General features: G+C 40.6%; 1 protein-coding gene and 1 long non-coding RNA gene across 3 annotated transcripts in view; one reads left to right on the plus strand and one right to left on the minus strand.

Annotated features, from left to right (window-relative positions):
• Positions 1 to 344: 344 nt before the first annotated feature.
• LOC118904037 lies at positions 345 to 12,515 on the minus strand. Its single transcript, XR_005021923.1, has 3 exons — positions 12,222 to 12,515; positions 10,203 to 10,358; positions 345 to 468 (listed from the first exon to the last, which is right to left on the minus strand). It is a non-coding gene; the product is annotated as an uncharacterized LOC118904037 (long non-coding RNA).
• Positions 12,516 to 12,641: 126 nt separating this feature from the next.
• Positions 12,642 to 25,592, plus strand: part of BTBD9 (BTB domain containing 9) — a 402,199-nt gene continuing 389,248 nt past the window's right edge. The window contains exons 1-2 of one of the 2 annotated variants that reach the window (XM_036869694.1): positions 12,688 to 12,772; positions 13,695 to 13,766. In XM_036869694.1, coding sequence (XP_036725589.1) covers positions 13,719 to 13,766 — 48 coding nt within the window. In that variant the 5' untranslated portion in view covers positions 12,688 to 12,772; positions 13,695 to 13,718. Of the gene's footprint in view, positions 12,773 to 13,694; positions 13,767 to 25,592 lie in introns of both variants that reach the window. The other variant, XM_036869695.1, reaches the window with a different exon arrangement.

Raw genomic sequence — 25,592 nt, forward strand, 5'->3', positions numbered from 1 at the left:
TTATGATACTTGAAATATTTTCTGATCTGTCTGAACACCAATTCTATTGATCTGGACTTTCAAGGCCACAGAAGTCCTGGTTTTATAGGATTCTATATTGAACTCATGGAGCTCAGCCTGAAACAAGTTCTTGTCCACAGAGCCAAAGCCTGAGAAATCATGCAAAGCTGCAACCTTTCTTTTAAAAGCAAAGTTTACTTTTTCTAATTATAAAATAAATGTACAATATCAATAACTTAGAAAATAAAGAAGAATTTAGACTGTTTTCCCCCAGGTTTTTATTTTGAAAAATTTCAAAATAAATTTTGACAGAATTTTATTTTGAAAAATTTCAAAATAAATTTCAACAGAATACAGATATGCAGGCCAAGGGTCCTTCCAGTTACTAATGCTGAGCCACAAATTTCTCAGAGCTTCTTGGCAGTCAGAGTGAAAGAAGAAAACAGCCAGTTATGTAATTCACATCACCTATAAGGAGAAAACATAGCAGTTACTCAAGATTAGCCAAGTGTTTCATGGCATCTGGCTGAGAGAGAAAAATTCTCTTATTAAAAAATTTTTTTTTTAAATTTTAAAATTTTAATTTATTTTTTAATTGGGGTATAGTTGCTTTACAGTGTTGTGTTAGTTTCTGCTGTACAACGAAGTGTACAGCTATATGTATACAACTATATGTATACATATATCCCCTCCCTCTTGGACCTCCCTCCCACCCACCCCCCCAATCCCACCCATCTAGGTCACCACAGAGCACTGAGCTGATCTCCCTGTGCTATATAGCAGGTTCCCACTAGCTATCTATTTTACACATGATAGTGTATATATGTCAGTCTTAATCTCCCAATTGATCCCACCCCCCCTTCCCCCCATGAGAGAAAAATTCTCTTGTGTTCACTTCATAAAGAATACAAAGTGAGGGCTTCCCTGGTGGTGCAGTGGTTGAGAATCTGCCTGCCAATGCAGGGGACACGGGTTCGAGCCCTGGTCTGGGAAGATCCCACATGCTGCGGAGCAACTAGGCCCATGAGCCACAATTACTGAGCCTGCAAGTCTGGAGCCTGTGCTCCGCAACAAGAGAGGCCGCGATAGTGAGAGGCCCGCGCACCGCGATGAAGAGTGGCCCCCGCTTGCCACAACTAGAGAAAGCCCTAGCACAGAAACGAAGACCCAACACAGCCAAAAATAAATAAATAAATAAATAAATTTATAAAAAAAAAAAGAAAAAAAGAATACAAAGTGATATCACACACAATAACCTTACAATTACTGCACTGGTGAGTTCTGTAAACTATGTCATCTAGAATCTCTCAATGTTAGCAGAGTGTGTATGGTATGAAGAAGGGCAGCAGCCTGGGGGTTAAGAGCATGGGCTCTAGAACCTAACTACTTGGGTTTGAATCCTGGTTCCATGACTACTAATTGTGTGACCTTCAGTAAATTACTTAACTTTTCTAGGCTTTAGTTTCCTGAATTATAAAGTACTGTGATTAATGATATTTCCTCTCTCAAAGGGGTATGAAGCTTAAATGAGTCAATGCCCAGAACATACTTAAAACAGTACCTGGCACATAGTAAGCATCATCATTATTTCAGTAAACGCTAAAATAAAGGTGTACACATGATGTAATAGTACAGAGGACGGGCACTTAGACCAAATAAGGGCTGGAGGGAAGGTTTCCTAAAGAGAGGATGCCTGGTTTACTACTTAACTGCTGTTAATGTGACCTTGGCCCAATTACTTAAACTTGGTATCCCCACCTGCTAAAACAGAGATATAATATCAGTTACTAATACAATGAACTGATGTTTGTGAAATTAAATGAGATAATATATGAGGATTAGATGAGCAAACGGAAGAGAGCATGGCATGTAAAACAAACGTTTCCACTTGGATCTGGTGGAAAAGTAAATAAACTACTCTTGCATTCAAATTTTACATGTGTCCATTTTTCCAATTAAAGAGTGTACTTAAGTTCACAAGTAGCTGTACATAAATATTCATTCAGATCACAACAAAGCTACCTAGAAGTAATATTAAACGATCAGTGGTGGATTAGCACAACTCTCCTGGTTTTTTTTATCACCATGGAAATGCCTTATGGTTACATCATTTTTGAGGCACATTGTGTCCACCTGAGAGAGTAGGTAAATATAACAGCTTGATTTCCATTTGGCAAAAATGACTACTCCCTCATCTGCATTACTTTATATATCCCTCATGTCACTTCATACAGAATTCTATTATAGTATGTAGAATACTGTGTTATAGTCACGGTTCATTTGATTTATACCTTGCTTTGTTTAAAAAAGAACTATGGCAATTAGTTACATCCTTATATGTTTATCTCCCTTCCAAAACTGTGAGTTTCTCAAGTAACTGTATCATATCCACATCCATAGTATCTGGACATAAGCTGGAACATAATATACTGATTCTCACTGTTTGGTGAAATGAGTAGGATTTGAAGTGTGCTGTTATAAGCAAATGAGTCTAATATAAAGTTAAGGAGGAGAGAGACCTTCAAGATGGCGGAGGAGTAAGACATGGAGATTACCTTCCTCTCCACAAATATATCAGAAATACATCTACATTTGGAACAACTCCTACAGAACACCTACTGAAAGCTGGCAGAAGACCTCAGACTTCCCAAAAGACAAGAAACTCCCCACGTACCTGGGTAGGGCAAAAGAAAAAAGAAAAAACAGAGACAAAAGAATAGGGACAGGACCTACACCTCTGGGATGGAGCTGTGAAGGAGGAAAAGTTTCCACACACTAGGAAGCCCCTTCACTGGCGGACACGGGGGGTGGCAGGGGGGAAGCTTCGGAGCCACGGAGGAGAGTGCAGCAACAGGGGTGCAGAGGGCAAAGTGGAGAGATTCCCGCACAAAGGATCAGTGTCAACCAGCACTCACCAGCCCAAGAGGCTTGTCTGCTCACCCGCCGGGGCGGGCGGGGGCTGGGAGCTGAGGCTCGGGCTTCGGAGGTCGGATCCCAGAGAGAGGACTGGGGTTGGCTGTGTGAACACAGCCTGAAGGGGGCTAGTGCACCACACCTAGCCAGGAGGGAGTCCGGGAAAAAGTCTGGAACTGCCTAAGAGGCAAGAGACCATTGTTTCAGGGTGCATGAGGAGAGGGGATTCAGAGCACTGCCTAAACGAGCTCCAGAGATGGACGCGAGCCATGGCTATCAGCGTGGACCCCAGAGACGGGCATGAAATGCTAAGGTGGCTGCTGCAGCCACCAATAAGCCTGTGTGCAAGCACAGGTCACTATCCACACTTCCCCTCCCAGGAGCCTGTGTAGCCCGCCACTGCCAGGGTCCCGTGATCCAGGGACAACTTCCCCGGGAGAACACACAGCGTGCCTCAGGCTGCTGCAACGTCACGCCGGCCTCTGCCATGGCAGGCTCACCCCACATTCCATACCTCTCCCTCCCCCCAGCCTGAGTGAGCCAGAGACCCCTAATCAGCTGCTACTTTAACCCCGTTCTGTCTGAGTAAAGAACAGACGCCCTCAGGTGACCTACACACAAAGGCGGGGCCAAATGCAAAGCTGAACCCCGGGAGCTGTGCAAAGAAAGAAGAGAAAGGGAAATCTCTCCCAGGAGCTTCAGGAGCAGTGGATTAAATCTCCACAATCAACGTGAAGTGCCCTGCATCTCTGGAATACCTGAACCTATAACGAATCATCCCAAAATTGAGGCGGTGGACTTTAGGAGCAACTGTAGACTTGGGGTTCGCTTTCTGCATCTAATTTGTTTCTGGTTTTATGTTTGTCTTAGTTTAGTATTGAGAGTTTATTATCACTGGTAGATTTGTTTATTGATTTGATTGCTCTCTTCCTTTTTTTTATATATATATAGACATATATATATATATTTCCTTTTACTCTTTTTGTGAGTGTGAATGTGTATGCTTCTTTGTGTGATTTTGTCTGTATAGCTTTGCTTTTACCATTTGTCCTAGAGTTCTGTCTGTCCATTGTTTTTGGTTTGTTTGTTTTAGTATAGTTTATACCATTTGTTATCACTGGTGGATTTGTTTTTTGGTTTGGTTGCTCTCTTCTTTCTTTCTTTCTTCCTTTTTTTCAACTTTTTATTACTTTTAAATTTCTTTTAATTTTTAATAATTTTTTTAGTTTTTATTTTAATAACTTTATTTTTTTCTTTCTTTCTTAATTTTTTTTCTCCCTTTTCTTCTGAGCCATGTGGCTGACAGGTCTTCATGCTCTGGCCGAGTGTCAGGCCTGTGCCGCCGAGGTGGGAGAGCCAACTTCAGGACATTGGTCCACCAGAGACCTCCTGGCTCCACGTAATATCAAATAGCGAAAGCTCTCCAAGAGATCTCCATCTCAACGCTAAGACCCAGCTCCACTCAATGACCAGCAAGCTACAGTGCTGGACACCCTATGCCAAACAACTAGCAAGACAGGAACACAAACCCACCCATGAGCAGAGAGGCTGCCTAAAATCATAATAAGGTCACAGACACCCCAAAACACACCACCAGACACAGTCCTGGCCACCAGAAAGACAAGATCCAGCCTCATCCAACAGAACACAGGCACCAGTCTGCTCCATCAGGAAGGCTACACAACCCACTAAACCAACCTTAGCCACTGGAGGCAGACACCAAAAACAACGGCAACTACGAACCTGCAGCCTGCGAAATGGAGACCCCAAACACACAGTAAGTTAAGCAAAATGAGAAGACAGAGAAACACACAGCAGATGAAGGAGCAAGGTAAAAACCCACCAGACCAAACAAATGAAGAGGAAATAGGAAGTCTACCTGAAAAAGAAGTCAGAGTAATGATAGTAAAGATGATCCAAAATCTTGGAAATAGAATGGAGAAAATACAAGAAATGTTTAAAAAGGACCTAGAAGAACTAAAGAACAAACGAACAATGATGAACAACACAGTAAATGAAATTAAAAATTCTCTAGAAGGAATCAGTAGCAGAATAACTGAGGCAGAAAAACAGATAAATGACCTGGAAGATAAAATAGTGGAAATAACTACTGCAGAGCAGAATAAAGAAAAAAGAATGAAAAGAACTGAGGACAGTCTCAGAGACTTCTGGGACAACATTAAATGCACCAAAATTTGAATTATAGGGGTCCCAGGAGAAGAAGAGAAAAAGAAAGGAACTGAGAAAATATTTGAAGAGATTATAGTTGAAAACTTCCCCAATATGGGAAAGGAAATAGTCAATCAAGTCCAGGAAGCCCAGAGAGTCCCATACAGGATAAATCCAAGGAGAAACACACCAAGACACAAATTAATCAAACTATCAAAAATGAAATGCAAAGAAAAAATATTAAAAGCAGCAAGGGAAAAACAACAAATGACATACAAAGTAATCCCCATAAGGTTAACAGCTGATCTTTCAACAGAAACTCTGCAAGCCAGAAGGGAGTGGCAGGACATATTTAAAGTGATCAAAGGGAAAAACCTACAACCAAGATTTCTCTACCCAGCAAGGATCTCATTAACACTCAACGGAGAAATTAAAACCTTTACAGACAAGCAAAAGCTAGGAGAATTCAGCACCACCAAACCAGCTTTACAACAAATGCTAAAGGAACTTCTCTAGGCAGGAAACACAAGAGAAGGAAAAGACCTATGATAAAAAACCCAAAACAATTAAGAAAATGGGAATAGGAACATACATATCGATAATTACCTTAAATGTAAATGAATTAAATGCTCCAACCAAAAGACACAGACTGGCTGAACGGATACAAAAACAAGACCCATACATATGCTGTCTACAAGAGATCCACTTCAGACCTAGGGGTGTCTGAAAGTGAGGGGATGGAAAAAGATATTCCATGCAAGTGGAAATCAAAAGAAAGCTGGAGTAGCAATTCTTATATCAGACAAACTAGACTTTAAAATAAAGACTATTACAAGACACAAACAAGGACACTACATAATGATCAAGGGATCAATCCAAGAAGAAGATATAACAATTGTAAATATTTATGCACCCAATATAGGAGCACCTCAATACATAAAGCAAATGCTAACAGCCATAAAAGGGGAAATCGACAGTAACACAAGCATAGTAGGGCACTTTAACATCCCACTTTCACCAATGGACAGATCATCCAAAACGAAAATAAATAAGGAAACACAAGCTTTAAATGATACATTAAACAAGATGGACTTAATTGCTATTTATAGGACATTCCATCCAAAAACAACAGAATACACTTTCTTCTCAAGTGCTCATGGAAAATTCTTGGGTCACAAATCAAGCATTGGTAAATTTAAGAAAATTGAAATCGTATCAAATATCTTTTCTGACTACAACGCTATGAAACTAGTTATCCATTACAGGAAAAAAGTCTGTAAAAAATACAAACACATGGAGGCTAAACAATACACTACTAAATAACCAAGAGATCACTGAAGAAATCAAAGGGAGAATTAAAAATACCTAGAAACAAATGACAGTGAAAACCCGACAACCCAAACCTATGGGATGCAGCAAAAGCAGTTCTAAGAGGGAAGTTTATAGCAATACAATCCTACCTTAAGAAACAAAAAATATCTCAAATAAACAACCTAACCTTACACCTAAAGAAATTAGAGAAAGAAGAACAAAAAAACCCCAAAGTTAGCAGAAGGAAAGAAATCATAAAGCTCAGATCAGAAACAAATGCAAAAGAAATGAAGGAAACAATAACAAAGATCAATAAAACTAAAAGCTGGGTCTTTGAGAAGATAAACAAAATTGATAAACCATTAGCCAGACTCATCAAGAAAAAAACGGAGAAGACCCAAATCAACAGAAATGAAAAAGGAGAGGTAACAACTGACACTGCAGAAATACAAAGGATCATGAGAGATTACTACAAGCAAGTATATGCCAATAGAATGGACAACCTGGAAGAAATGGACAAATTCTTAGAAAAGCACAACCTTCTGAGACTGAACCAGGAAGAAATAGAAAATATAAACAGACCAATCACAAGCACTGAAATTGAAACTGTGATTAAAAATGTTCCAACAAACAAAAGCCCTGGACCAGATGGCTTCACAGGCAAATTCTATCAAACATTTAGAGAAGAGCTAACACCTACCCTTCTCAAACTCTTCCAAAATATAGTACAGGGAGGAACACTCCCAAACTCATTCTACGAGGCCACCATCACCCTGATACCAAAACCAGACAAAGATGTCACAAAGAAAGAAAATTACAGGCCAATATCACTGATGAACATAGAGGCAAAAATCCTCAACAAAATAATAGCAAACAGAATCCAACAGCACATTAAAAGGATCATACACCATGATCAAGTGGGGTTTATCCCAGGAATGCAAGGATTCTTCAATATACACAAATCAATCAATGTGATAAAACATATTAATAAATTGAAGGAGAAAAAACATATGATCATCTCAATCGATGCAGAAAAAGCTTGTGACAAAATTCAACCCCCATTTATGACAACAACCCTCCAGAAAGTAGGCATAGAGGGAACTTACCTCAATATAATAAAGGCCATATAAGACAAACCCACAGCCAACATCATTCTCAATGGTGACAAACTGAAACCATTTCCTCTAAGATCAGGAACAAGACAAGGTTGTCCACTCTCACCACTATTGTTCAGCATAGTTTTGGAAGTTTAAGCCACAGCAATCAGAGAAGAAAAAGAAATTAAACGAATCCAAATCAGAAAAGAAGACGTTAAGCTGTCATTGTTTGCAGATGATATGATACTATACATAGAGTATCCTAAAGACGCTACCAGAAAACTACTAGAGGTAATCAATGAATTTGGTAAAGTAGCAGGATGCAAAATTAATGCAGCAGAAATCTCTTGCATTCCTATACATTAATGATGAAAAATGAGAAAGAGAAATTAAGGAAACACTCCCATTTACCATTGAAACAAAAAAATAAAATACCTAGGAATAAACCTACCTAAGGAGACAAAAGACCTGTATGCAGAAAACTATAAGACACTGATGAAAGAAATTAAAGATGGTACAAACATATGGAGAGATAGACCATGTTCTTGGAATGGAAGAATGAACAGTGTGAAAATGACTCTACTACCCAAAGCAATCTACAGATTCAATGCAATCCCTATCAAACTATCAGTGGCATTTTTCACAGAACTAGAACACAAAATTTCACAATTTGTATGGAAACACAGAAGACCCCGAATAGCCATAGCAATCTTGAGAAAGAAAAACGGAGCTGGAGGAATCAGGCTTCCGGACTTCAGACTATACTACAAAGCTACAGTAATCAAGATAGTATGGTACTGGCACAAAAAGAGAAATATAGATCAATGGAACAGGATAGAAAGCCCAGAGATAAACCCACGCACATATGGTCACCTTATTTTTGATAAAGGAGGCAAGAATATACACTGGAGAAAAGACAGCCTCTTCAGTAAGTGGTGCTGGGAAAACTGGACAGCTACATGTAAAAGAATTAAATTAGAACACTCCTTAACACCATACACAAAAATAAACTCAAAATGGATTAAAGACCTAAACGTAAGGCCAGAAACTATAAAACTCTTAGAGGAAAACACAGGCAGAACACTCTATGACATAAATCACAGCAAGATCCTTTTTGACCCACCTTCTAGAGAAATGGAAATAAAAACAAAAATTAACAAATGGGACCTAATGAAACTTCAAAGCTTTTGCACAGCAAGGGAAACCATAAACAAGACGAAAAGACAACCCTCAGAATGGGAGAAAATATTTGCAAATGAAACAATTGACAAAGGATTAATCTCCAAAATTAACAAGCAGCTCATGCAGCTCAATATTAATAAAACAAACAACCCAATCCAAAAATGGGCAGAAGGCCTAAACAAACATTTCTCCAAAGAAGATATACAGATTGCCAACACACACATGAAAGGATGGTCAACATCACTAATCATTAGAGAAATGCAAGTCAAAACTACAATGAGGTATCACCTCACAGCAGTCAGAATGGCCATCATCAAAAAATCTACAAACAATAAATGCTGGAGAGGGTGTGGAGAAAAGGGAACCCTCTTGCACTGTTGGTGGGAATGTAAATTGATACAGCCACTACGGAGAACAGTATGGAGGTTCCTTAAAAAGCTAAAATTAGAACTACTGTACGACCCAGCAATCCCACTACTGGGCATATACCCTGAGAAAACCATAGTTCAAAAAGAGTCATGTACCACAATGTTCATTGCAGCTCTATTTACCACAGCCAGGACCTGGAAGCAACCTAAGTGTCCATCGACAGATGAATGGATAAAGAAGATGTGGCACATATATACAATGGAATATTACTCAGCAATAAAAAGAAATGAAATTGAGTTATTTGTAGTGAGGTGGATGGACCTAGAGTCTGTCATACAGAGTGAAGTAAGTCAGAAAGAGAAAAACAAATACCGTATGCTAACACATAGATATGGAATCTATAGAAAAAAAAGGTTCTGATGAACCTAGGGGCAGGACAGGAATAAAGACGCAGATGTAGAGAATGGACTTGAGGACATGGGGAGGGGGAAGGGTAAGCTGGGATGACGTGAGAGAGTGGCATGGACATATATACACTACCAAATGTAAAACAGATAGCTAGTGGGAAGCAGCTGCATAGCACAGGGAGATCAGCTCAGTGCTTTGTGACCACCTAGAGGGGTGGGATACGGAGGGTGGGAGGGAGATGCAAGAGGGAGGGGATATGGGGATATATGTATATGTATAGCTGATTCACTTTGTTATACAGCAGAAACTAACACACCATTGTAAAGCAATTATACTTGAAAAAGATGTTAAAAAAAAATAAAGTTAACGGGACTCTCCAGGAATTTATGTGAAAGTCAGTCAGTCTGATCCTCTCCTTCGTTAGATGAGAAACCAAAGCATGGAATAGTTAAGTGATTTGCCAAAGGTTACTTAGCTAGTTAATGGCCAGAACTAAGAGTAGAATCTCAAACTGCCATCAACTAGTCCATATGGCAATCCACTATACTGACCTGCCTTTCTGACCCAAGTAATTTCGTGTCTATCTCTACTACCTCACTAAAGTTGCTATTGTTGGTCACTAATCACTTCTATGTTGCTAAATCCAGTCAGTGCTTTTCAGCCCTTGATATACTTGCCCTATTTGTGGTCTCTGACTCTGCTCAGACCATATTGCAATTCTTTCCCACCTTGGTTTCAGGGCATTACACTCACCTAGTTCTTTTATCTCTCTGGCCATTGTTCCTCAGACTTTGTGGGCTTCCGTTCATCTGCCACTGCCTTTTAAACTCAGTACTTCCCAGGGATCTATCTTTGGTCCTCTGTATTGTTTCTTCTATATTTTCTGATTGATCTCATCCATGCCTAGGACTTAAATTACCAATTATTGATATAAGTTAATGTCCTCTAAATCTATTTTAACTCAACTTCTCTCCTCATTCGCAGACTCGTGTAATTCGACTGTTTATTGGATATTTCCCTCTGGATGTGAAGGTTCCCTTCATCAAGTCACAGTCATCTTGCAGTAGTCTTTGAGGGAGCCTAATAAATTGCACCCTTTTTTCTAGATAAAACAGAATGCAGCAGGGGACCAACTATCATCTTTGTTACTGAATGTATTCATTTTCTATTGCTGTTGTAACAAATTACCACAAAATTAGTGGCTTAAAACAACACAAATTTATTATCTTACAGTTCTGGAGGTCAGACATTCTAAAATCAAGGCATTGGCAGGGCTGCGTTCTCTCTTGGGGCTCTAGAGGAGAATCTGTTTCCTTGCCTTTTCCAGCTTCTAAAGGCTGCCTGCATTCCTTGGCTCCATCTTCAAAGCCAGCAGCACAGATTCTTAAAATCTTTCTCTCTGACCTCTGCTTCCACCATCATATCTCATTCTCTGACCCTCCTGCCTCCAATCCAGCCAGATAATCCAAGACAATCTCCCCACCTCAAGATCCTTAATTTAACACACCAGCAAAGTCCCTCTTGCCCTGTAAGGTAACATTCACAGGTTTTGGAGATTAGGACATGAAAATCTTTCAGGAGCCATAATTCTGTATACTACAAATGACAAAATTAGTATTGGATATTACCTGTGGACAGAGAGCTTCCTAATGCGAAACTCTGGTATTAAATAGGCTTACTAACTTTGTAGCCCTGGACCAGGCACCCTCAACCCCACCCCCAGGCCCTGCTCCTCGTGAATCAGAAAAGAACACAAAGATAGTTCCCTGATGGAAGCTTTCCTTTAAGAAGAAAGTGATGGGATGGGCTACACCTGTCCCGTTTCTCCTTTTAAATTCACCAATTAGGAAGTCACTGCTCTAGGGAGGAGTGAGCTGGGGGCAGGTGCAGTGAGAGGCTAAGATCATATTATATATATTATATATTTTATTAACAGATGTCACTCTGTGTGGAAGGAAACATCATGAGTGGAGAATAAGTGTTTCCCCAACAAACATATCCATTTTTGAACACATCATCATTTTCCACAAATCCAATCATCCTCCTGGGACTATCACCAGCACTATCTAATACGCTGGATCAGAAACTTGTGGATAACCGAGACTCATTTTTATTCACATTTTGTTAAATGTTTCCACCACCTACCCCAGCACCCGTGCTAGAAACTTGGCTTACTCATTTATCCCTCACTCAGTGCTGTCAATTCTACCACATTAACACCGCTCACATCTATCCCTTCCTCTACACTCCCACTGCCAAAGCTTTGGTTAAGGCTCTGATCTCTTCTTACCTGGGGTACAGCAATGGCCTCATAACTGATCTCCCTGCCTCAAGCTTTGTTCTTCCTGTTTATTTTCACTTCCATACCTTTACTCATGAAGCTTCCTTTGGCTGGGATTACGTCCTTTCCAGTCACTCTCTCCAAATCCCCACACCCCAGTGGACCTCCAGTTCGCCCAAGTGCCTAGCAGAATTGACTGTCCAACATCCAGGATCAGACTTGAACCTAGGTTTCCCTGACTCCAAAGTCCATGCTCTTAACTGCTCTTGCTCGACTGCCTTCTCTTATAATAAAGATATTTTAAAGTCTAGTGAGTTTTACACTTTAAAAAGCACCTTTGCATACATTATTTTCTTTTAGAGGTACAATTCTTCAACGTAGTAAAGATGGGTACTGTTATTCTTATTTATATAATGAGGAAACAGAGGAATTCAAGGCCCGGTCCATCACACGCTGCTGCTGAGTTAACGAGTGTCATTCAGCAGCCTTACACATTAACCGCGCACTCAGACCCTTCTGGTCCCAGTCCCTGGAGAACCTTCCTGCACTTCGCAGAAGTAGCCGATGGGGTTCCAGCGAGTCTGGACTAGGCCACTGCTGCCTCCACCACAGGCGCCCGGGCGATCACGGCGGGGAGCTTTCCATTTGCAGTGACGCGATCGGTGAGGCCATACAGTGACGTATAGTGACGTAACTTACCCGGAGCTAGGTGCCGGCAGGGCAGCCACACCCTGGGGCCCACTGCTCAGGAGGGCAGCGGGTCGGGCGGGTGGGGGAAAGCCGCAAAACCCGCGGGACCCGCCCTCGCGGCCCTAAACCCACGGTTCCCGCCTGCCCGCCGCTAATCGGTTGCTACGTGACGCCAGCGCGCAGAGGCGCGTGCGCGGCCACGGCGGTGTGCGTGACAGCGGACGCGCGCCGCGGCGGCGGCGAGGACGGCGGCGACGGCAGGGGCCGAGGGGGCGGTCGCTACGAGGCGGGTGCGGAGCGGGCGGAAGAGGCGTCTGTGCGGGCGGTGAGGTCGCAGAGGAGCATCGTGGGGGTGAGTAGCCGCGGCCTCGCCAGGGAGGTGGGGCCTGGCCGCACCTGCTGCGCGGGCCCGGGGCGCGGGGACGCGCGCCCCTACACGCTCCTCAGCTGCTTTCTCCGGGGGCGGGGAAGGAGTGGGGACGGGGGCTGACGAGGGTCAGTTCCTGGGTTCGGTCGCTGTGGGAAGCGGCAGCAGCTGGCCGGCGAAGAGTCTCTAGTTCTGGAATGTGTTGTAGGAAGGAGGTGTTTGGGGACCTCGGGGTGGCTCTGCCAGGCTCCCAGGCCGAGGACTCGGAATCCCGAGAAGCCAGGTTCCTAGAGCAGCCTCGCATCCTGCCTGAGACGAGCTGGCGCGAGACCGAGACCAGGCGGAACCGGGGACGCCGAGGTTGGGGTCCGGAAAGTTTGGCACTACTGGGGCCCTCAGCGCCCCTGCCCTGGCTGGGCTCTGGGGCGGAGCTGGTTGTTATGGAGGGAGTTGTGAATCAGTGCCTGTGTGCGGCGTCAGACACACCCACGACCTGGAGAAGGTGATCTGTCAGTGTACAGAGGGTGCGGCCCACCTGTTGCCTAGTGTTTCCAACTTCGTGTGTGTGCGCACGTGCTTAATGCACGCCCCAAACTTTGTCGGCCCTACGCATTTTATCACATGGTTGCTACAGGTTTTGAGGCCACGGGGCGGCTAGCCATCCTCAGTTCTTCCTCATAGACTCACATCAGCTGTTTTGTTTCCCTAAACCATGTTGTGCTTCTGTCGTTATTAGGGCCGAGGAAGTGTGGAGGCACCGGTTTTTCTTTTTATTAAAAGTAGCACAGGCTTGCTATTTACTAAGCAGAAAATACAGATTCTGTTCAGCGTGTGAGCTGGAAAATGTCGATGGTCTGACAAGCCTGATTGGGTGCAGCTGATCCTTAGCTCAGTGCTTTCTTCGCAGTGCGCTGGACTCCCTCGTGGGTAGATGTGTGGCTGCAGTAGTGACCATGCTCGGGAGAAAGGAGTATTGGAGGTAGGAAGGAAGTCAGTCTTTTCTGACCATTGATGAAGGCAGTGCCTAGAAACGGTAGAAAGACAGGCTATACTGAAATTTAATCATGATTTGTGCAAGAAAATTGAAGAAAATAACTTGTAACTTCTCATTCGGATCTAAAATTCTGTGATTCAGTTTCATAACTGAGGATCTGTAAAGTATGTTGTTTGAGGTTCTTACGTCTTGGAACCAGTGATAACCTTGCTCTGTAGCTCTTAGGGTACTCGGAATTTCAGTATCTCTTGCGCTCTAGACTATAATAGCTTTCAGGACAGGGATCACGTTTGTTTTCTTCAGGGCCATATCTCCAGTACCTACAAAAGTGCCTGCCACAGAGTAGGCACGCAGTAGATATTTATTATATGTGACACCGTGGATAAGTCATAACACGCAGTTAGCTCAGTCCTTAAAGTAGTTAATACATGTGCCCCCTCTGCCTAGTATTATGCTGCATATGGGAGGAGGACTGTGGGATTACAAATGACATAAAAGACCTGGCTTTTTTCTTTTAAAGGCAAACAGTCTAGCTAGGAAAATAAAGCATATTATATAAAATAATTATGAAACCAAATGAGGTAGTATGTAAACAGGTGTTATGTGAAGTGCTATACTTTAAGTGCAGTAGAAATTTAGAAAAGATAAGACTTGTGGGCTGAATTAGTGAACTCTTCGGAAGAGGTAAGATTTCATCTCATCTTTGAAAGAAGTGTAAAACTTCTGTTAGAGAAGAGATAAGTCATATGTTGAGAAAAATAGTGTGAATTTGGTCATTGGGGGATATATTGCGGCAACTTACATGTCCCATGAGAGGGGAAAATTGGAGAGATAAGGTTTAGTAGGTTGGAGAGGGAAAGTGTTAAGACTAAGGCAGGCTCATCAGCATCTCACTGATAACAAGATGGAGCCTACTTTCTGGGAGGGATGGGAGTTGTGTTACTCAGAGTAGAGTCTTAAACAATCGTAAGTGTTATCATTACTTAAAATGAAAGGATATTATCGTTGAACCAAAATCAGGTTGTTGTATACCTCTGATTTCAGTACTAATTTGAATAAATGCCTCACTAATGTGCGTGTATCTTATGTATTTAGTCAGCAGCGCATGTCCTCATTTCTAAAATCTACCTATGTGCTTGGGCCATTCCATTGGAAATTTACTGAAATGATGTACCCAAAGCAATTATCGAGCTACTCTCAGTGACACAGTTTTGCTTGGGATTATCTCTTATAGTGGTCTGAGGTTTGTAGTTACTGCTGATCCTGTAAAAAATAAAAATAATGTTAGCTGGGAAAGGAGTCTATTTGAAGAAGGATACTCAAAAATATTGACAAAAAGATTTGAGAAAATTAAAGATGCTGCTCTTAAATATTGAACCTTTAGTCTTTATCTTTTGTTGTTATGTGAGCTTTCTTTTGAGTGTTGCATAAACCTGAACTTGAATTGCTAACCTGTGTAATGTTGCAACACCAAATGTTATTTAACAACTCAGCAAATATTTATTGGGTGCTGGCTATGTCTAGGCACTGTGTTGGTTGCCAGCAAGACAAAGAATAAAACACAGTATACCTGAGATACCAAGTGTTCATCAGAGGGGACAAACACTAACCATGATGTGCTGTGATAAGAGTTCACCACTTTTGGAATGAATAAAATGCTGAAGGAATAGATCATTTTGGCTGGGGAAATAAATTGATAGAGTCAGGGAAAACTTTAAAGAGAAGACGGTGGAACTTAGCCCTGAAGGTTAAGTAGTATTTTGCTACATGGAAAAGGGAAAACAATCATTCCAGCCAGAGGGGAGAGTATAAGCAAAATTGCCGAAGATTAAAATTGAATGGGAAAACCTTGAGTTGTCTTTTGTAGGCTTCTTGTATGGCAGAAGTGATGAGACAGGAAAGGTATGGTTGGAGCCAAATTACAAGGGGGTCTTCCATTCTAAAAAGCCTAGTCTCCCTCCTTCCAACACTACCCCCGTGCTGGTGATAGAGAACCTTGAAAGGTAGAATAATCAGATCAGAAAGTTAACAGGCAGTTCATATGCAGAACTGCATGAGAGCGGAGAGGGTGGGAGACCAGTTAGGATGTAGGTGAGAGATGCTGGGAGCCTGAAGAGGGACAGTGGGAATGGATGGCTTGTAAAGGTATTTTAGATGTATGTATAACTGATTCACTTTGTTATAAAGCAGAAACTAACACACCATTGTAAAGCAATTATACTCCAATAAAGATGTTAAAAAAAAAAATCTCTAAATGTTACGAACAGCTAGAGGTGAGAGAGAGTGAGAAGTCAAAGGTGACATGTCCAGCTCGAGTAACTGGGGATTATGAGAACACTAAATTAGAAAACACAGGAGGAGGAACAGATTTACAGTGGAGGGAAGAAATGATGGCATGTTAATTTTAAGGCCCATGTGTGGAGTTCAGAGAGGCCCATTAGGTAACTAGAAACTCTACTCCAGAGTTTATGAGAAAGTTTAGGAATAATTGTAATGTAACTGACAGCCTCCAAGGCTGTGGAAGTAGTACCATTCTGGGACTTAGTATAGTAGTTAATGCTGTGGACTTTGGAGTCAGGAAAACCTGAAATCAAATCTCTGTTATGCCACTGTTGGTTGGGATGGGTAACCTTGGGCAAGTTATTTAGCCATCTGTAAACCTAAGTTTCTTCTGAAAAGTGGGGTTAATAATGTTTTAAAGAATTGTTGTGGAGATTAAGATGGTATGTGCATAGCAGTTAGCACAATGCCTAGCTGATATATGCTTAATAAATGACAGCTGTTGCTATTAGTAGTAGTAATAGTTACAGTTGCAGAGGTAGTAGAAGAAAAGATATTCCTATGCAGAAAAGTTGAGAGCGAGAACTGGAAAGGGCAAGGAGTGGAACTTTTGGAAATCAACACTTAAATCAAACTTAGATGGTTTCTCAAACTTGAGCATGCATCAGAAATACCTGGAGGCTTTGGTAAAACACAGATTTCTGAGTCCCACCCCCAAAGTTTCTGATTCCATAGGTCTGGGTGTGGCTCTTGAATTTGCATTTTGAACAAGTTCTCAGGTGATGCTGATGTTATTCCCAGGACCACGCTTTGAGAACCACTGATTTAGAGGGTTAGCATAGAGGCTAACAGAGAGATTGAGTTTGTTGGAGAACCCGGAGAGAGTTTAGAGAAGGATAAGGAAATAACAGCCTGCAGACTCTCTAGATCCACTAGTCTGCTTTCCAGTTCCATGAACCTCATCTCCTTCTTATTTCTGTTTTCTCCAGAATTTGGTATAATGCTTGGCACATAGCATTGTTTAAATGAGCCTTTGAAGCTTCTTAATACTGTCCTTGTGCATGATTGCACGTACTCACACACAGATTTCATTCATCCTCATATCTCTGTTGGGTCACAGAGAAGTTACTGTTTCTAATTTTACAGACACACACACAAACACAGTAACTACAGAAAATTTCTTTCAAATATCTGATGCATAGCTAGATGCTTTTGACTTTGTATTAGATTCCCCCCTCCCCGCCCACTTTTTTTAAATGTCAGAAAGTCCAATTTGCAAAATAATTGTCAGTAACAAGTGTCAAGGTTACAATCTGTATCTTGTATTAGGCACTTTGCAGGTTTATAGGGTAAGCAAATAATATACTCCCTGTACCTGGGATGTTTACAATAGGATGGGCAAAACTTAAAGGAAAGAAACAGGGTGAGATATAATCACAGAAATGTGGAAGGAGAGGAACCAGAATATAAGGACTTATTTCTTGTATGCCAATATACTTTGGATCTTACATGTCTCATATACTCATATAGCACAAATGTTAGTCCTAATCTATGATTGGAAGTTATAAGAGAGTTCTGCTGTATAAGGAAATCAAACAATAGTTGTGCAAAGATATAAACACATCGAAAAGAGATTTCAGGAGTTAAATTGTAGCTAGACCAGTTAGCTACTCACCACGCTTCCTGGGTTCTTGTTCTCTCTCATTTATTCTTTATGCTAACATTCATTAAGTATTTACTATGTGCCAGAAACTGTACAGAGTGCTGCACATAGAGAAATGCTCATTGCTCTGGGTATCCAACACTGGCTTTAGTTAGGGGGTATGATACTGTGTGAGTGAGTGTGCACACACTTTGTCAGGGGAAGATCTGATGCCTGAATTTTATAATCTTGAGAATATATTGATATGAGTAGACATCAAGGACTTGAAGTTAAATTCATTCAGCCTTATGTATGTATGCAAGGGGCCATGAGAAAATATAGAGATACTTGGAAATTTTTTAAAGCAATCAAAGAATATATAATTTGGTAGAGCAGAAAAACATATTTACAATACTACATAGAATATGGTAAGTGCTATATAAGTATTGATCACAGACTAGGTTCTCCAATACTTGTTGAGCACCTGAGTGTTCAGTTTGGATTTCAACTCATAAGCTATTATGATGTTCCAGAAATTATAAGATGTCATAAATCCACATTAATCTCCTGGGCTGCCTTTTGGATCTTTATATGATACAAAAAATATTCTGGCAGTCTGTGTCCTTGTTTTCTTGGTTAGGGAAATATAGTACGTAAGTAACAAGATCATTAACTACTAGCTACTGTTTATCAAGTGGCTGTATTATGCTAAGCCTTTTCTCTAAGTCATTTAATTCTTATAATAACAACCTTGTAAACTGGATATTATCCTCATTTTACTAGTAAGGCAACCAAGTTTCCGAATGGGGAGAACAGTTTGCCTGTGTTTGTGACCAGTGAGATGGGACAGGGCTTCAGCCCCATGCTTGGTCTTCAGAGCCAGTGCTCTTCACGGATGTCAGCATGGGGCCCTAGCATGCAAATCTCCAGGTGAAGAAATCCAATCTTGTTTCTGCTGATTCGGGGAAAGTTGTTTGAGAAGTTAGAATTTTAATAACTGCCTGAATGATTGAAAAGAATTTGGTAATACTGTTAGGAATGGAGGGGAAACGGAGGTAGACAATGAAAGGTCCTGAAGCTGATTTTCCAGTGAAGACATGCTATATTTGACCCAAAACTTTTTAGTCAACTGACAGGTTATTCTACATAAACATTCAGATTTTCCATTCTCTATGTATAGGTGCAGTCTTCTAGAGGAAGAATTGTACTTTTCCAAGCTAATGACATTTAAAGTAAATTCACAACTATTTTTTTGACACTTAGGGAAAAATATCGTGCTGCTCACCCCAAACAACGTATACTTGAGATTTCTCAGCTAATTGTCTTTCTTTCCGCACCACTTATTCCTTTCACCCACCCAAGTGTTTATTTTAAAATCTATTTACAAGCTAAATACTTGTCTGTATATTCTACTTCTGGTTTAATGTTCTTATTCTGATTAGATTTATCCCTTTTGGGTCCTATTTTGTACATTCCTGGAAATATCGATTATAATTATCTTTGTAAAGCATAGGTGATTTCCACTAATTTCATAATAAATTTTTAAATAAAATTATAGTGATACAAATGGATAAATATTAAACCCTGTATTTGTTATTTATTGCTGTTTAACAACTTACCTCTAAATTTTGTCAGGAATTCAGTTGAAGCTTAGTTGGGTGGACTCTGACTCGGTTGCAGTCGAGCTGTGACCAGCCTTGCAGCAGTCATCTGAAGGCTTGACTGGGGCTGGAGGATCTGTCTCCAAGATGGCTGCAGCCTTAGGTCTTTCTAGGGCTGCTTGAGTATCCCCACAACATGTCAGCTGGCTTTACCCAGAGCAAGTGATACAAGAGAGAGCAAGGAGGGAACCACAGGCCTGTATATCCTATCTTGATGACACACACTGCCACTTCTGCTATATTCTGTTTGTTAAAAATGAGTCACTAAGTCCAGCCCACACTCAAGGGAAACCAGTTAGGCTCCAGCTTTTTGGGAGGGATGTCAAAGGATTTGTAGACATATTTTAAAACAACCATAAGTACTTTGTCCTATGAAGCCATTTCCTCAGCTGAAATTGATTGTCTCTGTTGTAGCACATGCTGTAATCTTTCTAACTTGTGTATTCACAGTATTTTCTGGAATACTTTGGAGAAAAGGTAGTGGTTTTTAAAAAAATCTAAAGCAAGTTTTACTTTTTTATTTTTTTTTCTGGCCACGCCACGCGGCTTGTGGGATCTTAGTTCCCCGACCAGGGATTGAACACAGGCCGTCGGCAGTGAAAGCGCAGAGTCCTAACCACTGGACTGCCAGGGAATTTCCACAAGTTTTTATAAATTAAGATTTGTTGGAGCCTTCCCTGGTGGTCCAGTGGTAAAGAATCCATCTTCTAATGAGGGAGACATGGGTTCCATCCCTGGTCGGGGAACTAAGATCCCACATGCTAAGGGGCAGCTAAGCCCGTGCGCCACAACTACTGAGCTTGCGTGCCTCAACAAGAGATCCCACGTGCCGCAAAACTACAGAGCCTGTACGCCACAACTAGAGAGAAGCTCGCACACTGCAATGAAAGATCCTGCATGCCTCAACGAAGATCTTGCGTGCCCCAAATAAGACCCAATGTAGCCAAAAAAATAAACAAAATAAATAAATAAAATAAATATTTTTAAAAAAAGATTTGTTGGTAATTTTTTAAAGTTTTGCATCTGTCTCATTAGCTTCATTTTCAATACATCTGGAATCTTTTCATTTTTATCCTATTTTATGCATTTATTCTTATATAATTTCATTTACACTTATTTAGTAGTTTTCATAATTAATCTTAAATAGAACCAAACATTTCTAGATAAATTAATCTACCTTCCAGACTTTCAGAAGAGTACTTCCCTAACCAGTGTCTAAAGGCACACATTGTAGTTTCCATAGAACACAGACTTTGGGTTACATAATGAGCAACAAATGAGTCTATTAACTTATATTAAAGTCCTTTGGGTACTTTAGAAACTTCGTGAATAGGTCCTAAAGTAGGTCCATTAAATTCCAAATCTCATTCTTTAGAAGGTGTATGTATATAGAATATAATGGATTTAGTCAGGAAACCTTTTCAAAACGTGCCACAGTTTGGTTTATATTTTGGGACTTTATTTCTTTAGATGGTAACCAAATCTTGACTTCACCACCCCTACCCTCAACAAGTATCAATTACCTGCTTGCTTTTTTCTTCTTAATTTTAACCTAATTTTAGATAGACAGAAAATGATTCTCATATAACCTTCACCACCTTCCCCCAAATGTTAACATTCCTGTATATCTTTTCAGAAATATTTGATGTATATGGCATATTTTTATATTTATTCTTAAACATAAATGTCATCTACCATATTACTGTACTTCATCTTGCTTATTTTTCATTATATCCTGGAGGCTATTCCATGTCAGTACATGAAAAGGCTGCCTCATTCTCTATAGCCAGCTGCATAATATTCCATTGTATGGATGTTGTCAGGAAAAATTGTGAGAGACTATGAAATGGACGTAAAAGATTACCGACTGTCCTATCTAGTGCACTCTTCCAGGTTCTCTGAACCTGTCATTGTCTTTGAGCTATTTCATAACTCTGTAAATTGTAGGAAACAGAGTAATGCAGATGATTCTTGTCCATAGAAATGCAAATGGATTTTGTTGAGTGGAATGCAACTGAACGTTGTCCTGGGGATATCGAGCAGTTTTGCAGCATTTATTTGTAAAGCAATTTCAGCATTCCAGGTAGCCTATATATATGTATGTGTGTTCTTTGACTTCTCCTTGGAACTGATTATATTTTCTTACTGGCTGCTTCATTAATTAATGAGATAAATAAAATCTTTGACATGTTTTATATTTGCATGATTTTACTTTTTTAAAAAAATGCCCTTTTAACAGATGTACTATAACAAGTCCCTTTTTGATGGACATTTTATTTGCTCATGCTTGTTTTCAGTAGTTTTAATCTCTAGAAAAGTCTGTGCTAGCCTGAAGCAGTACTTTGTGATTACTTGCCAATGAGATTAGTGGATGAGACAGTTTTGATAATTTTTCCATCAAACATTATGACCTGGTCCCTGTCCTCAAGGAGTTTATGGCCTAGTGGAGAAGGAGTAGAAATGATATCAGATGAAGAGTAACAGGGTATTGGGTAATTTCCTAAAGGAGAGCTAAGTTTAAGTTCCCCTAAGGGAACTTGCGTTGGCTTGCTTTCCTCACTGCATGTGGTTTTCTCATAGGGCCCTCATCTGTGCTAGCTGGAGCAGAACTAGACAGCCCTCTCCTTGGGAAGCTGGGTGCCAGTGTTCCTGTTTTTAATGCTGGCTGTGGAACTAGTTAAGTTGGGGAGTCAAATGGAAACCCATGGCTCCAGTTACCAGCAGAATGGGTTATTTGTTCTTACAGATAGTGGCATTAGCAAGAGACTATAGTGGAGTCATATAGTTGGGGGTCAGAGTGGGGTTAGTGGTTATATTCTAAAGTCAAAACAGTGCAAAAATCAAGTAATGTCAAAATTTTCTTTAGGAGATCCTTTAATGCCTACAAAGTGCCATGTCATGGTTTTCTTAATACATGCACACCCCAAACAACATAAGCTAATTTGGATTAGGAGAATTTAATTTTACTAGAAGTTTTATTTGACACCCCTAATTTGGCTTAACACCTCACTTCATGAGTGCCACCATTACTAAGTATTTCCTGGCCTGCCTCAAGCCTCCACTATGAAGCTATGTTTGCACTTATGTAATTGGTGGTTTGGTAAAGTTCTCTCAGATACTTACTTCGCTATTGTGTAGTAGTAATAATCTTGTGTGCATTTGTATTGTTTTCATTGATTTCTTTGCTCTCTCTACGTTCTGTCATACCTCCATTAAAGGTTTAATCTTCTAAACCTTAACGAATGTACACTTTGTTAACTACTGAAGTAAGTATGTACTATTTATTTCAGTGGTTATTAAACTCTTTTGACATGTGGAAATCACCTGTTGGGAGTTTTTAAAGGAAGGGTTAATGGTTAATTCTCCTAAGGCAGGGTAACTATTCTACTACCTCTCTACCTCTCTGTTACCAGTGCTTCTCTAGAGCCTTCAATTAATTCTTTGCTGCCTCCACTTATCTGTCAGTGGTTGAGCAATGTATGAAATCACTCGTACCTTCTGTTTCAGGCTTGATTATAGCAAGGAGCATATAGTCATTGAGTGGAGTGATGGCGAGCTCTCACTATTTCTCACTCCTCCTTCTATATACATAGTTGAATTCATAAGTTAAATTTGAATATGTTGTGACTCCTTTGTGGTAAGAATTGACCTAATTCAGGTGGAGTTGGGGAGGAGATTCCCAGGGAGCTTCCTTTCATCTATCTGTCTGTCTAATACTTCTGAGGAGACACCTTAATAAGCTCTGATGTTCAAAGAAGGCTTCCTGGTGAGGGTGACACCTCATTAGGCCTAAAGAAAAAGACCTTACTTATGCAAGGAAAATGTATTTTGGGCAGAGAGATGGCTAAATGTGTCACAGTAAGTGGTTACAAAGTTCGATGTTGCTGAAGCACAAAGTGAGAGGCAGGGCGTCCTTAGGGAGGAGGCTAGAGTGTAAGCACGGGTCAATTCAAGAAGGGCTGTGTGTGCTCCATGAACTTGTATACCAGCCCAATGACCATAATACAATCAGTGTGATTTTATTAATAATATGATCACTAATAACTACCATTTGTTAAGCACTTACCATATGCCGGGAACTGTATTAAGTGCTTTATAGTTATTATCTCATTTAATCCTCTGGGATATTCACAAGTAAAAATATGGAGGTGCAGAGAAGTTAAGTAACTTGTTCAAGGCCATGTCTAATGAGTGCAGAGAGTGGATTCCAAATTGCAGAGATCTGACTCCAGAGCCTTTTAATTGGAGTATTATTTTAAAAGTGTTAAGCAGGGGAGTAGTGTGATTATATATTTATTAGATTGATTATTCTGTAAGCTGAGTGGAGATGGAATTGAGGAGGACAGAAGCTGTTGAAGTATTTCATGTAAGAGATGATTGAAACCTGAACAAGAATAGGAGTTACTAGATAGGCATAGGAGGGATGAATTAGAGGAATATTTAGGAGGTAAAATTAGGAGATCTAATCAATTGATTAGATATGGTGGGATCAGGGAGAGGAAGGAGTCAAGGAAGTCTTACAGGTTTTTAGCATGGATTGCTGTTTGATGATACCACATATTAAGATAAAGGACAGTGGAGGAGGATATGCATTAAGAGATTAGTTCGGTGTTGAGTATGTTGATTTGAAGTGCCAGTAGGGACATGCAGTGGAATCATATTGCAGGCATATGAATCTGTTCAAATGAATCTGAGATTCACAGGAGTGGCCTGGGCTAGAGATAGAGATTTGGAAGTTAGTAGGAGGTAGCTGAAACTGGGAGGATAGATAAATAAACTCACCAGGAAGTCACAGCCCTGGGAAACACAACTCTTAAAGAGACATTAGTGAAAAAATAGACACATGAAGGTAAAAGGAGAACCAGGAGAGTACACTGTCACAGAGACTAAGGGAGTAGAGTTTCAAGAAGGGTGTGTCCATGTTTCAGAGAGATCCAGGAAGGTAAGGATGGAAAAGTGAATCTTGGGTATTCCAGGCAAGAGGTTATGACCTTGGTAAGAGTGGTTTCAGTGGAGTGGTGGGCTGATAGTGAGACTTCAGTGGATTCAGGAGTGAATTGGAGGTTAGAAAGAGGAGGCCAGGGGTATAGATAATCTTATGAAAAATTTGAATAAATACTAGAGAGGGATTAGAAAGTATGTGTGAAGCACAGCGTTGAAAAACTGGCCCTAAACTCTGCATACTGTCAACCTTGGCAAAGCTGATGTGGGCTTAGTCCAACAAACTGAAAATCTTTGAAACCTTTGGGGGGTGTAGACTTAACTCCTGAGAGTGGGAGTCAGCTGCTTCCTCTAGCCTCCCAGTGAGTCCTTCAGTTTGCTCTAATTTGTATGTCAATGCAGTATACCTCAGGAAATCATCACCAATGCGCATCATCCTGAACGATATTTTGGTTAAAAAAAAAGTGATGGGAGAAATTGGTGGAGGAAACCCTGGGGAGGAAAATGATAGTTACGGAGTAGCTGTTAAGTGTCAAGCATGTACTATGTCCTGTTATTTCATTGCATCTTCATAACCACCCTACCAGGGGTGTGGCTATCCCCATTTTCTGAATGAGGAGGTTGACAACCCATAGCCTTATCTCCCCTTATCCTAGGTTTGGCCACTGATGGCTGTAAGCTTGGACAAGTTTCTCAGTTTCCTCATTTGTAAAAAACCGTGGTTATTATCCTTAAGTCCTTCCCAGCTCTAGGGTTCTAGGAATCTGTAAATAGTTACTAATAGTGTTGCTGTTTGGGCATGAAAAAAGGCTGTTAAGGGAATTTCCCTTTCTCAGTGAATTAATAACTTAACAGTAACACTGTCAGGTTCTCCACACTAAATAATTTATTTTCCCATCACACAGTGAGTACCCATTATGTATGTGGCCTTAGAAGGCTACTGTAAAATAAATCAAGTAAATGGGCTTGGTGACATGCTCTCCATCAGTTGTTACTAGCCCCGGGCACATGAGCACATAGCTACCTGCAAGACTGTGCGATGATTTTGAAGTGTGTTATAGGTTAAGTGCTAAGTATTTTTATTAATTTAGGAGGTACTCTGGCATGTGGCCTTTAAAAATTACATTATTATCTTATCATAAATCTTGATTAAGGCAACAAAACATATTTACTATGGCCAGCTTCACAGCTGGGGTGAAATATTTTATAGTGTGTATAATGAGCCGCTAGACGATGGTGATTATCTGTTCACATCTGAAAAACGAAAGTTGGGAAATTAATTAGAAG

Source organism: Balaenoptera musculus, chromosome 11 (assembly GCF_009873245.2).
Source record: "Balaenoptera musculus isolate JJ_BM4_2016_0621 chromosome 11, mBalMus1.pri.v3, whole genome shotgun sequence".
NCBI classification, from domain to species: domain Eukaryota; kingdom Metazoa; phylum Chordata; class Mammalia; order Artiodactyla; family Balaenopteridae; genus Balaenoptera; species Balaenoptera musculus.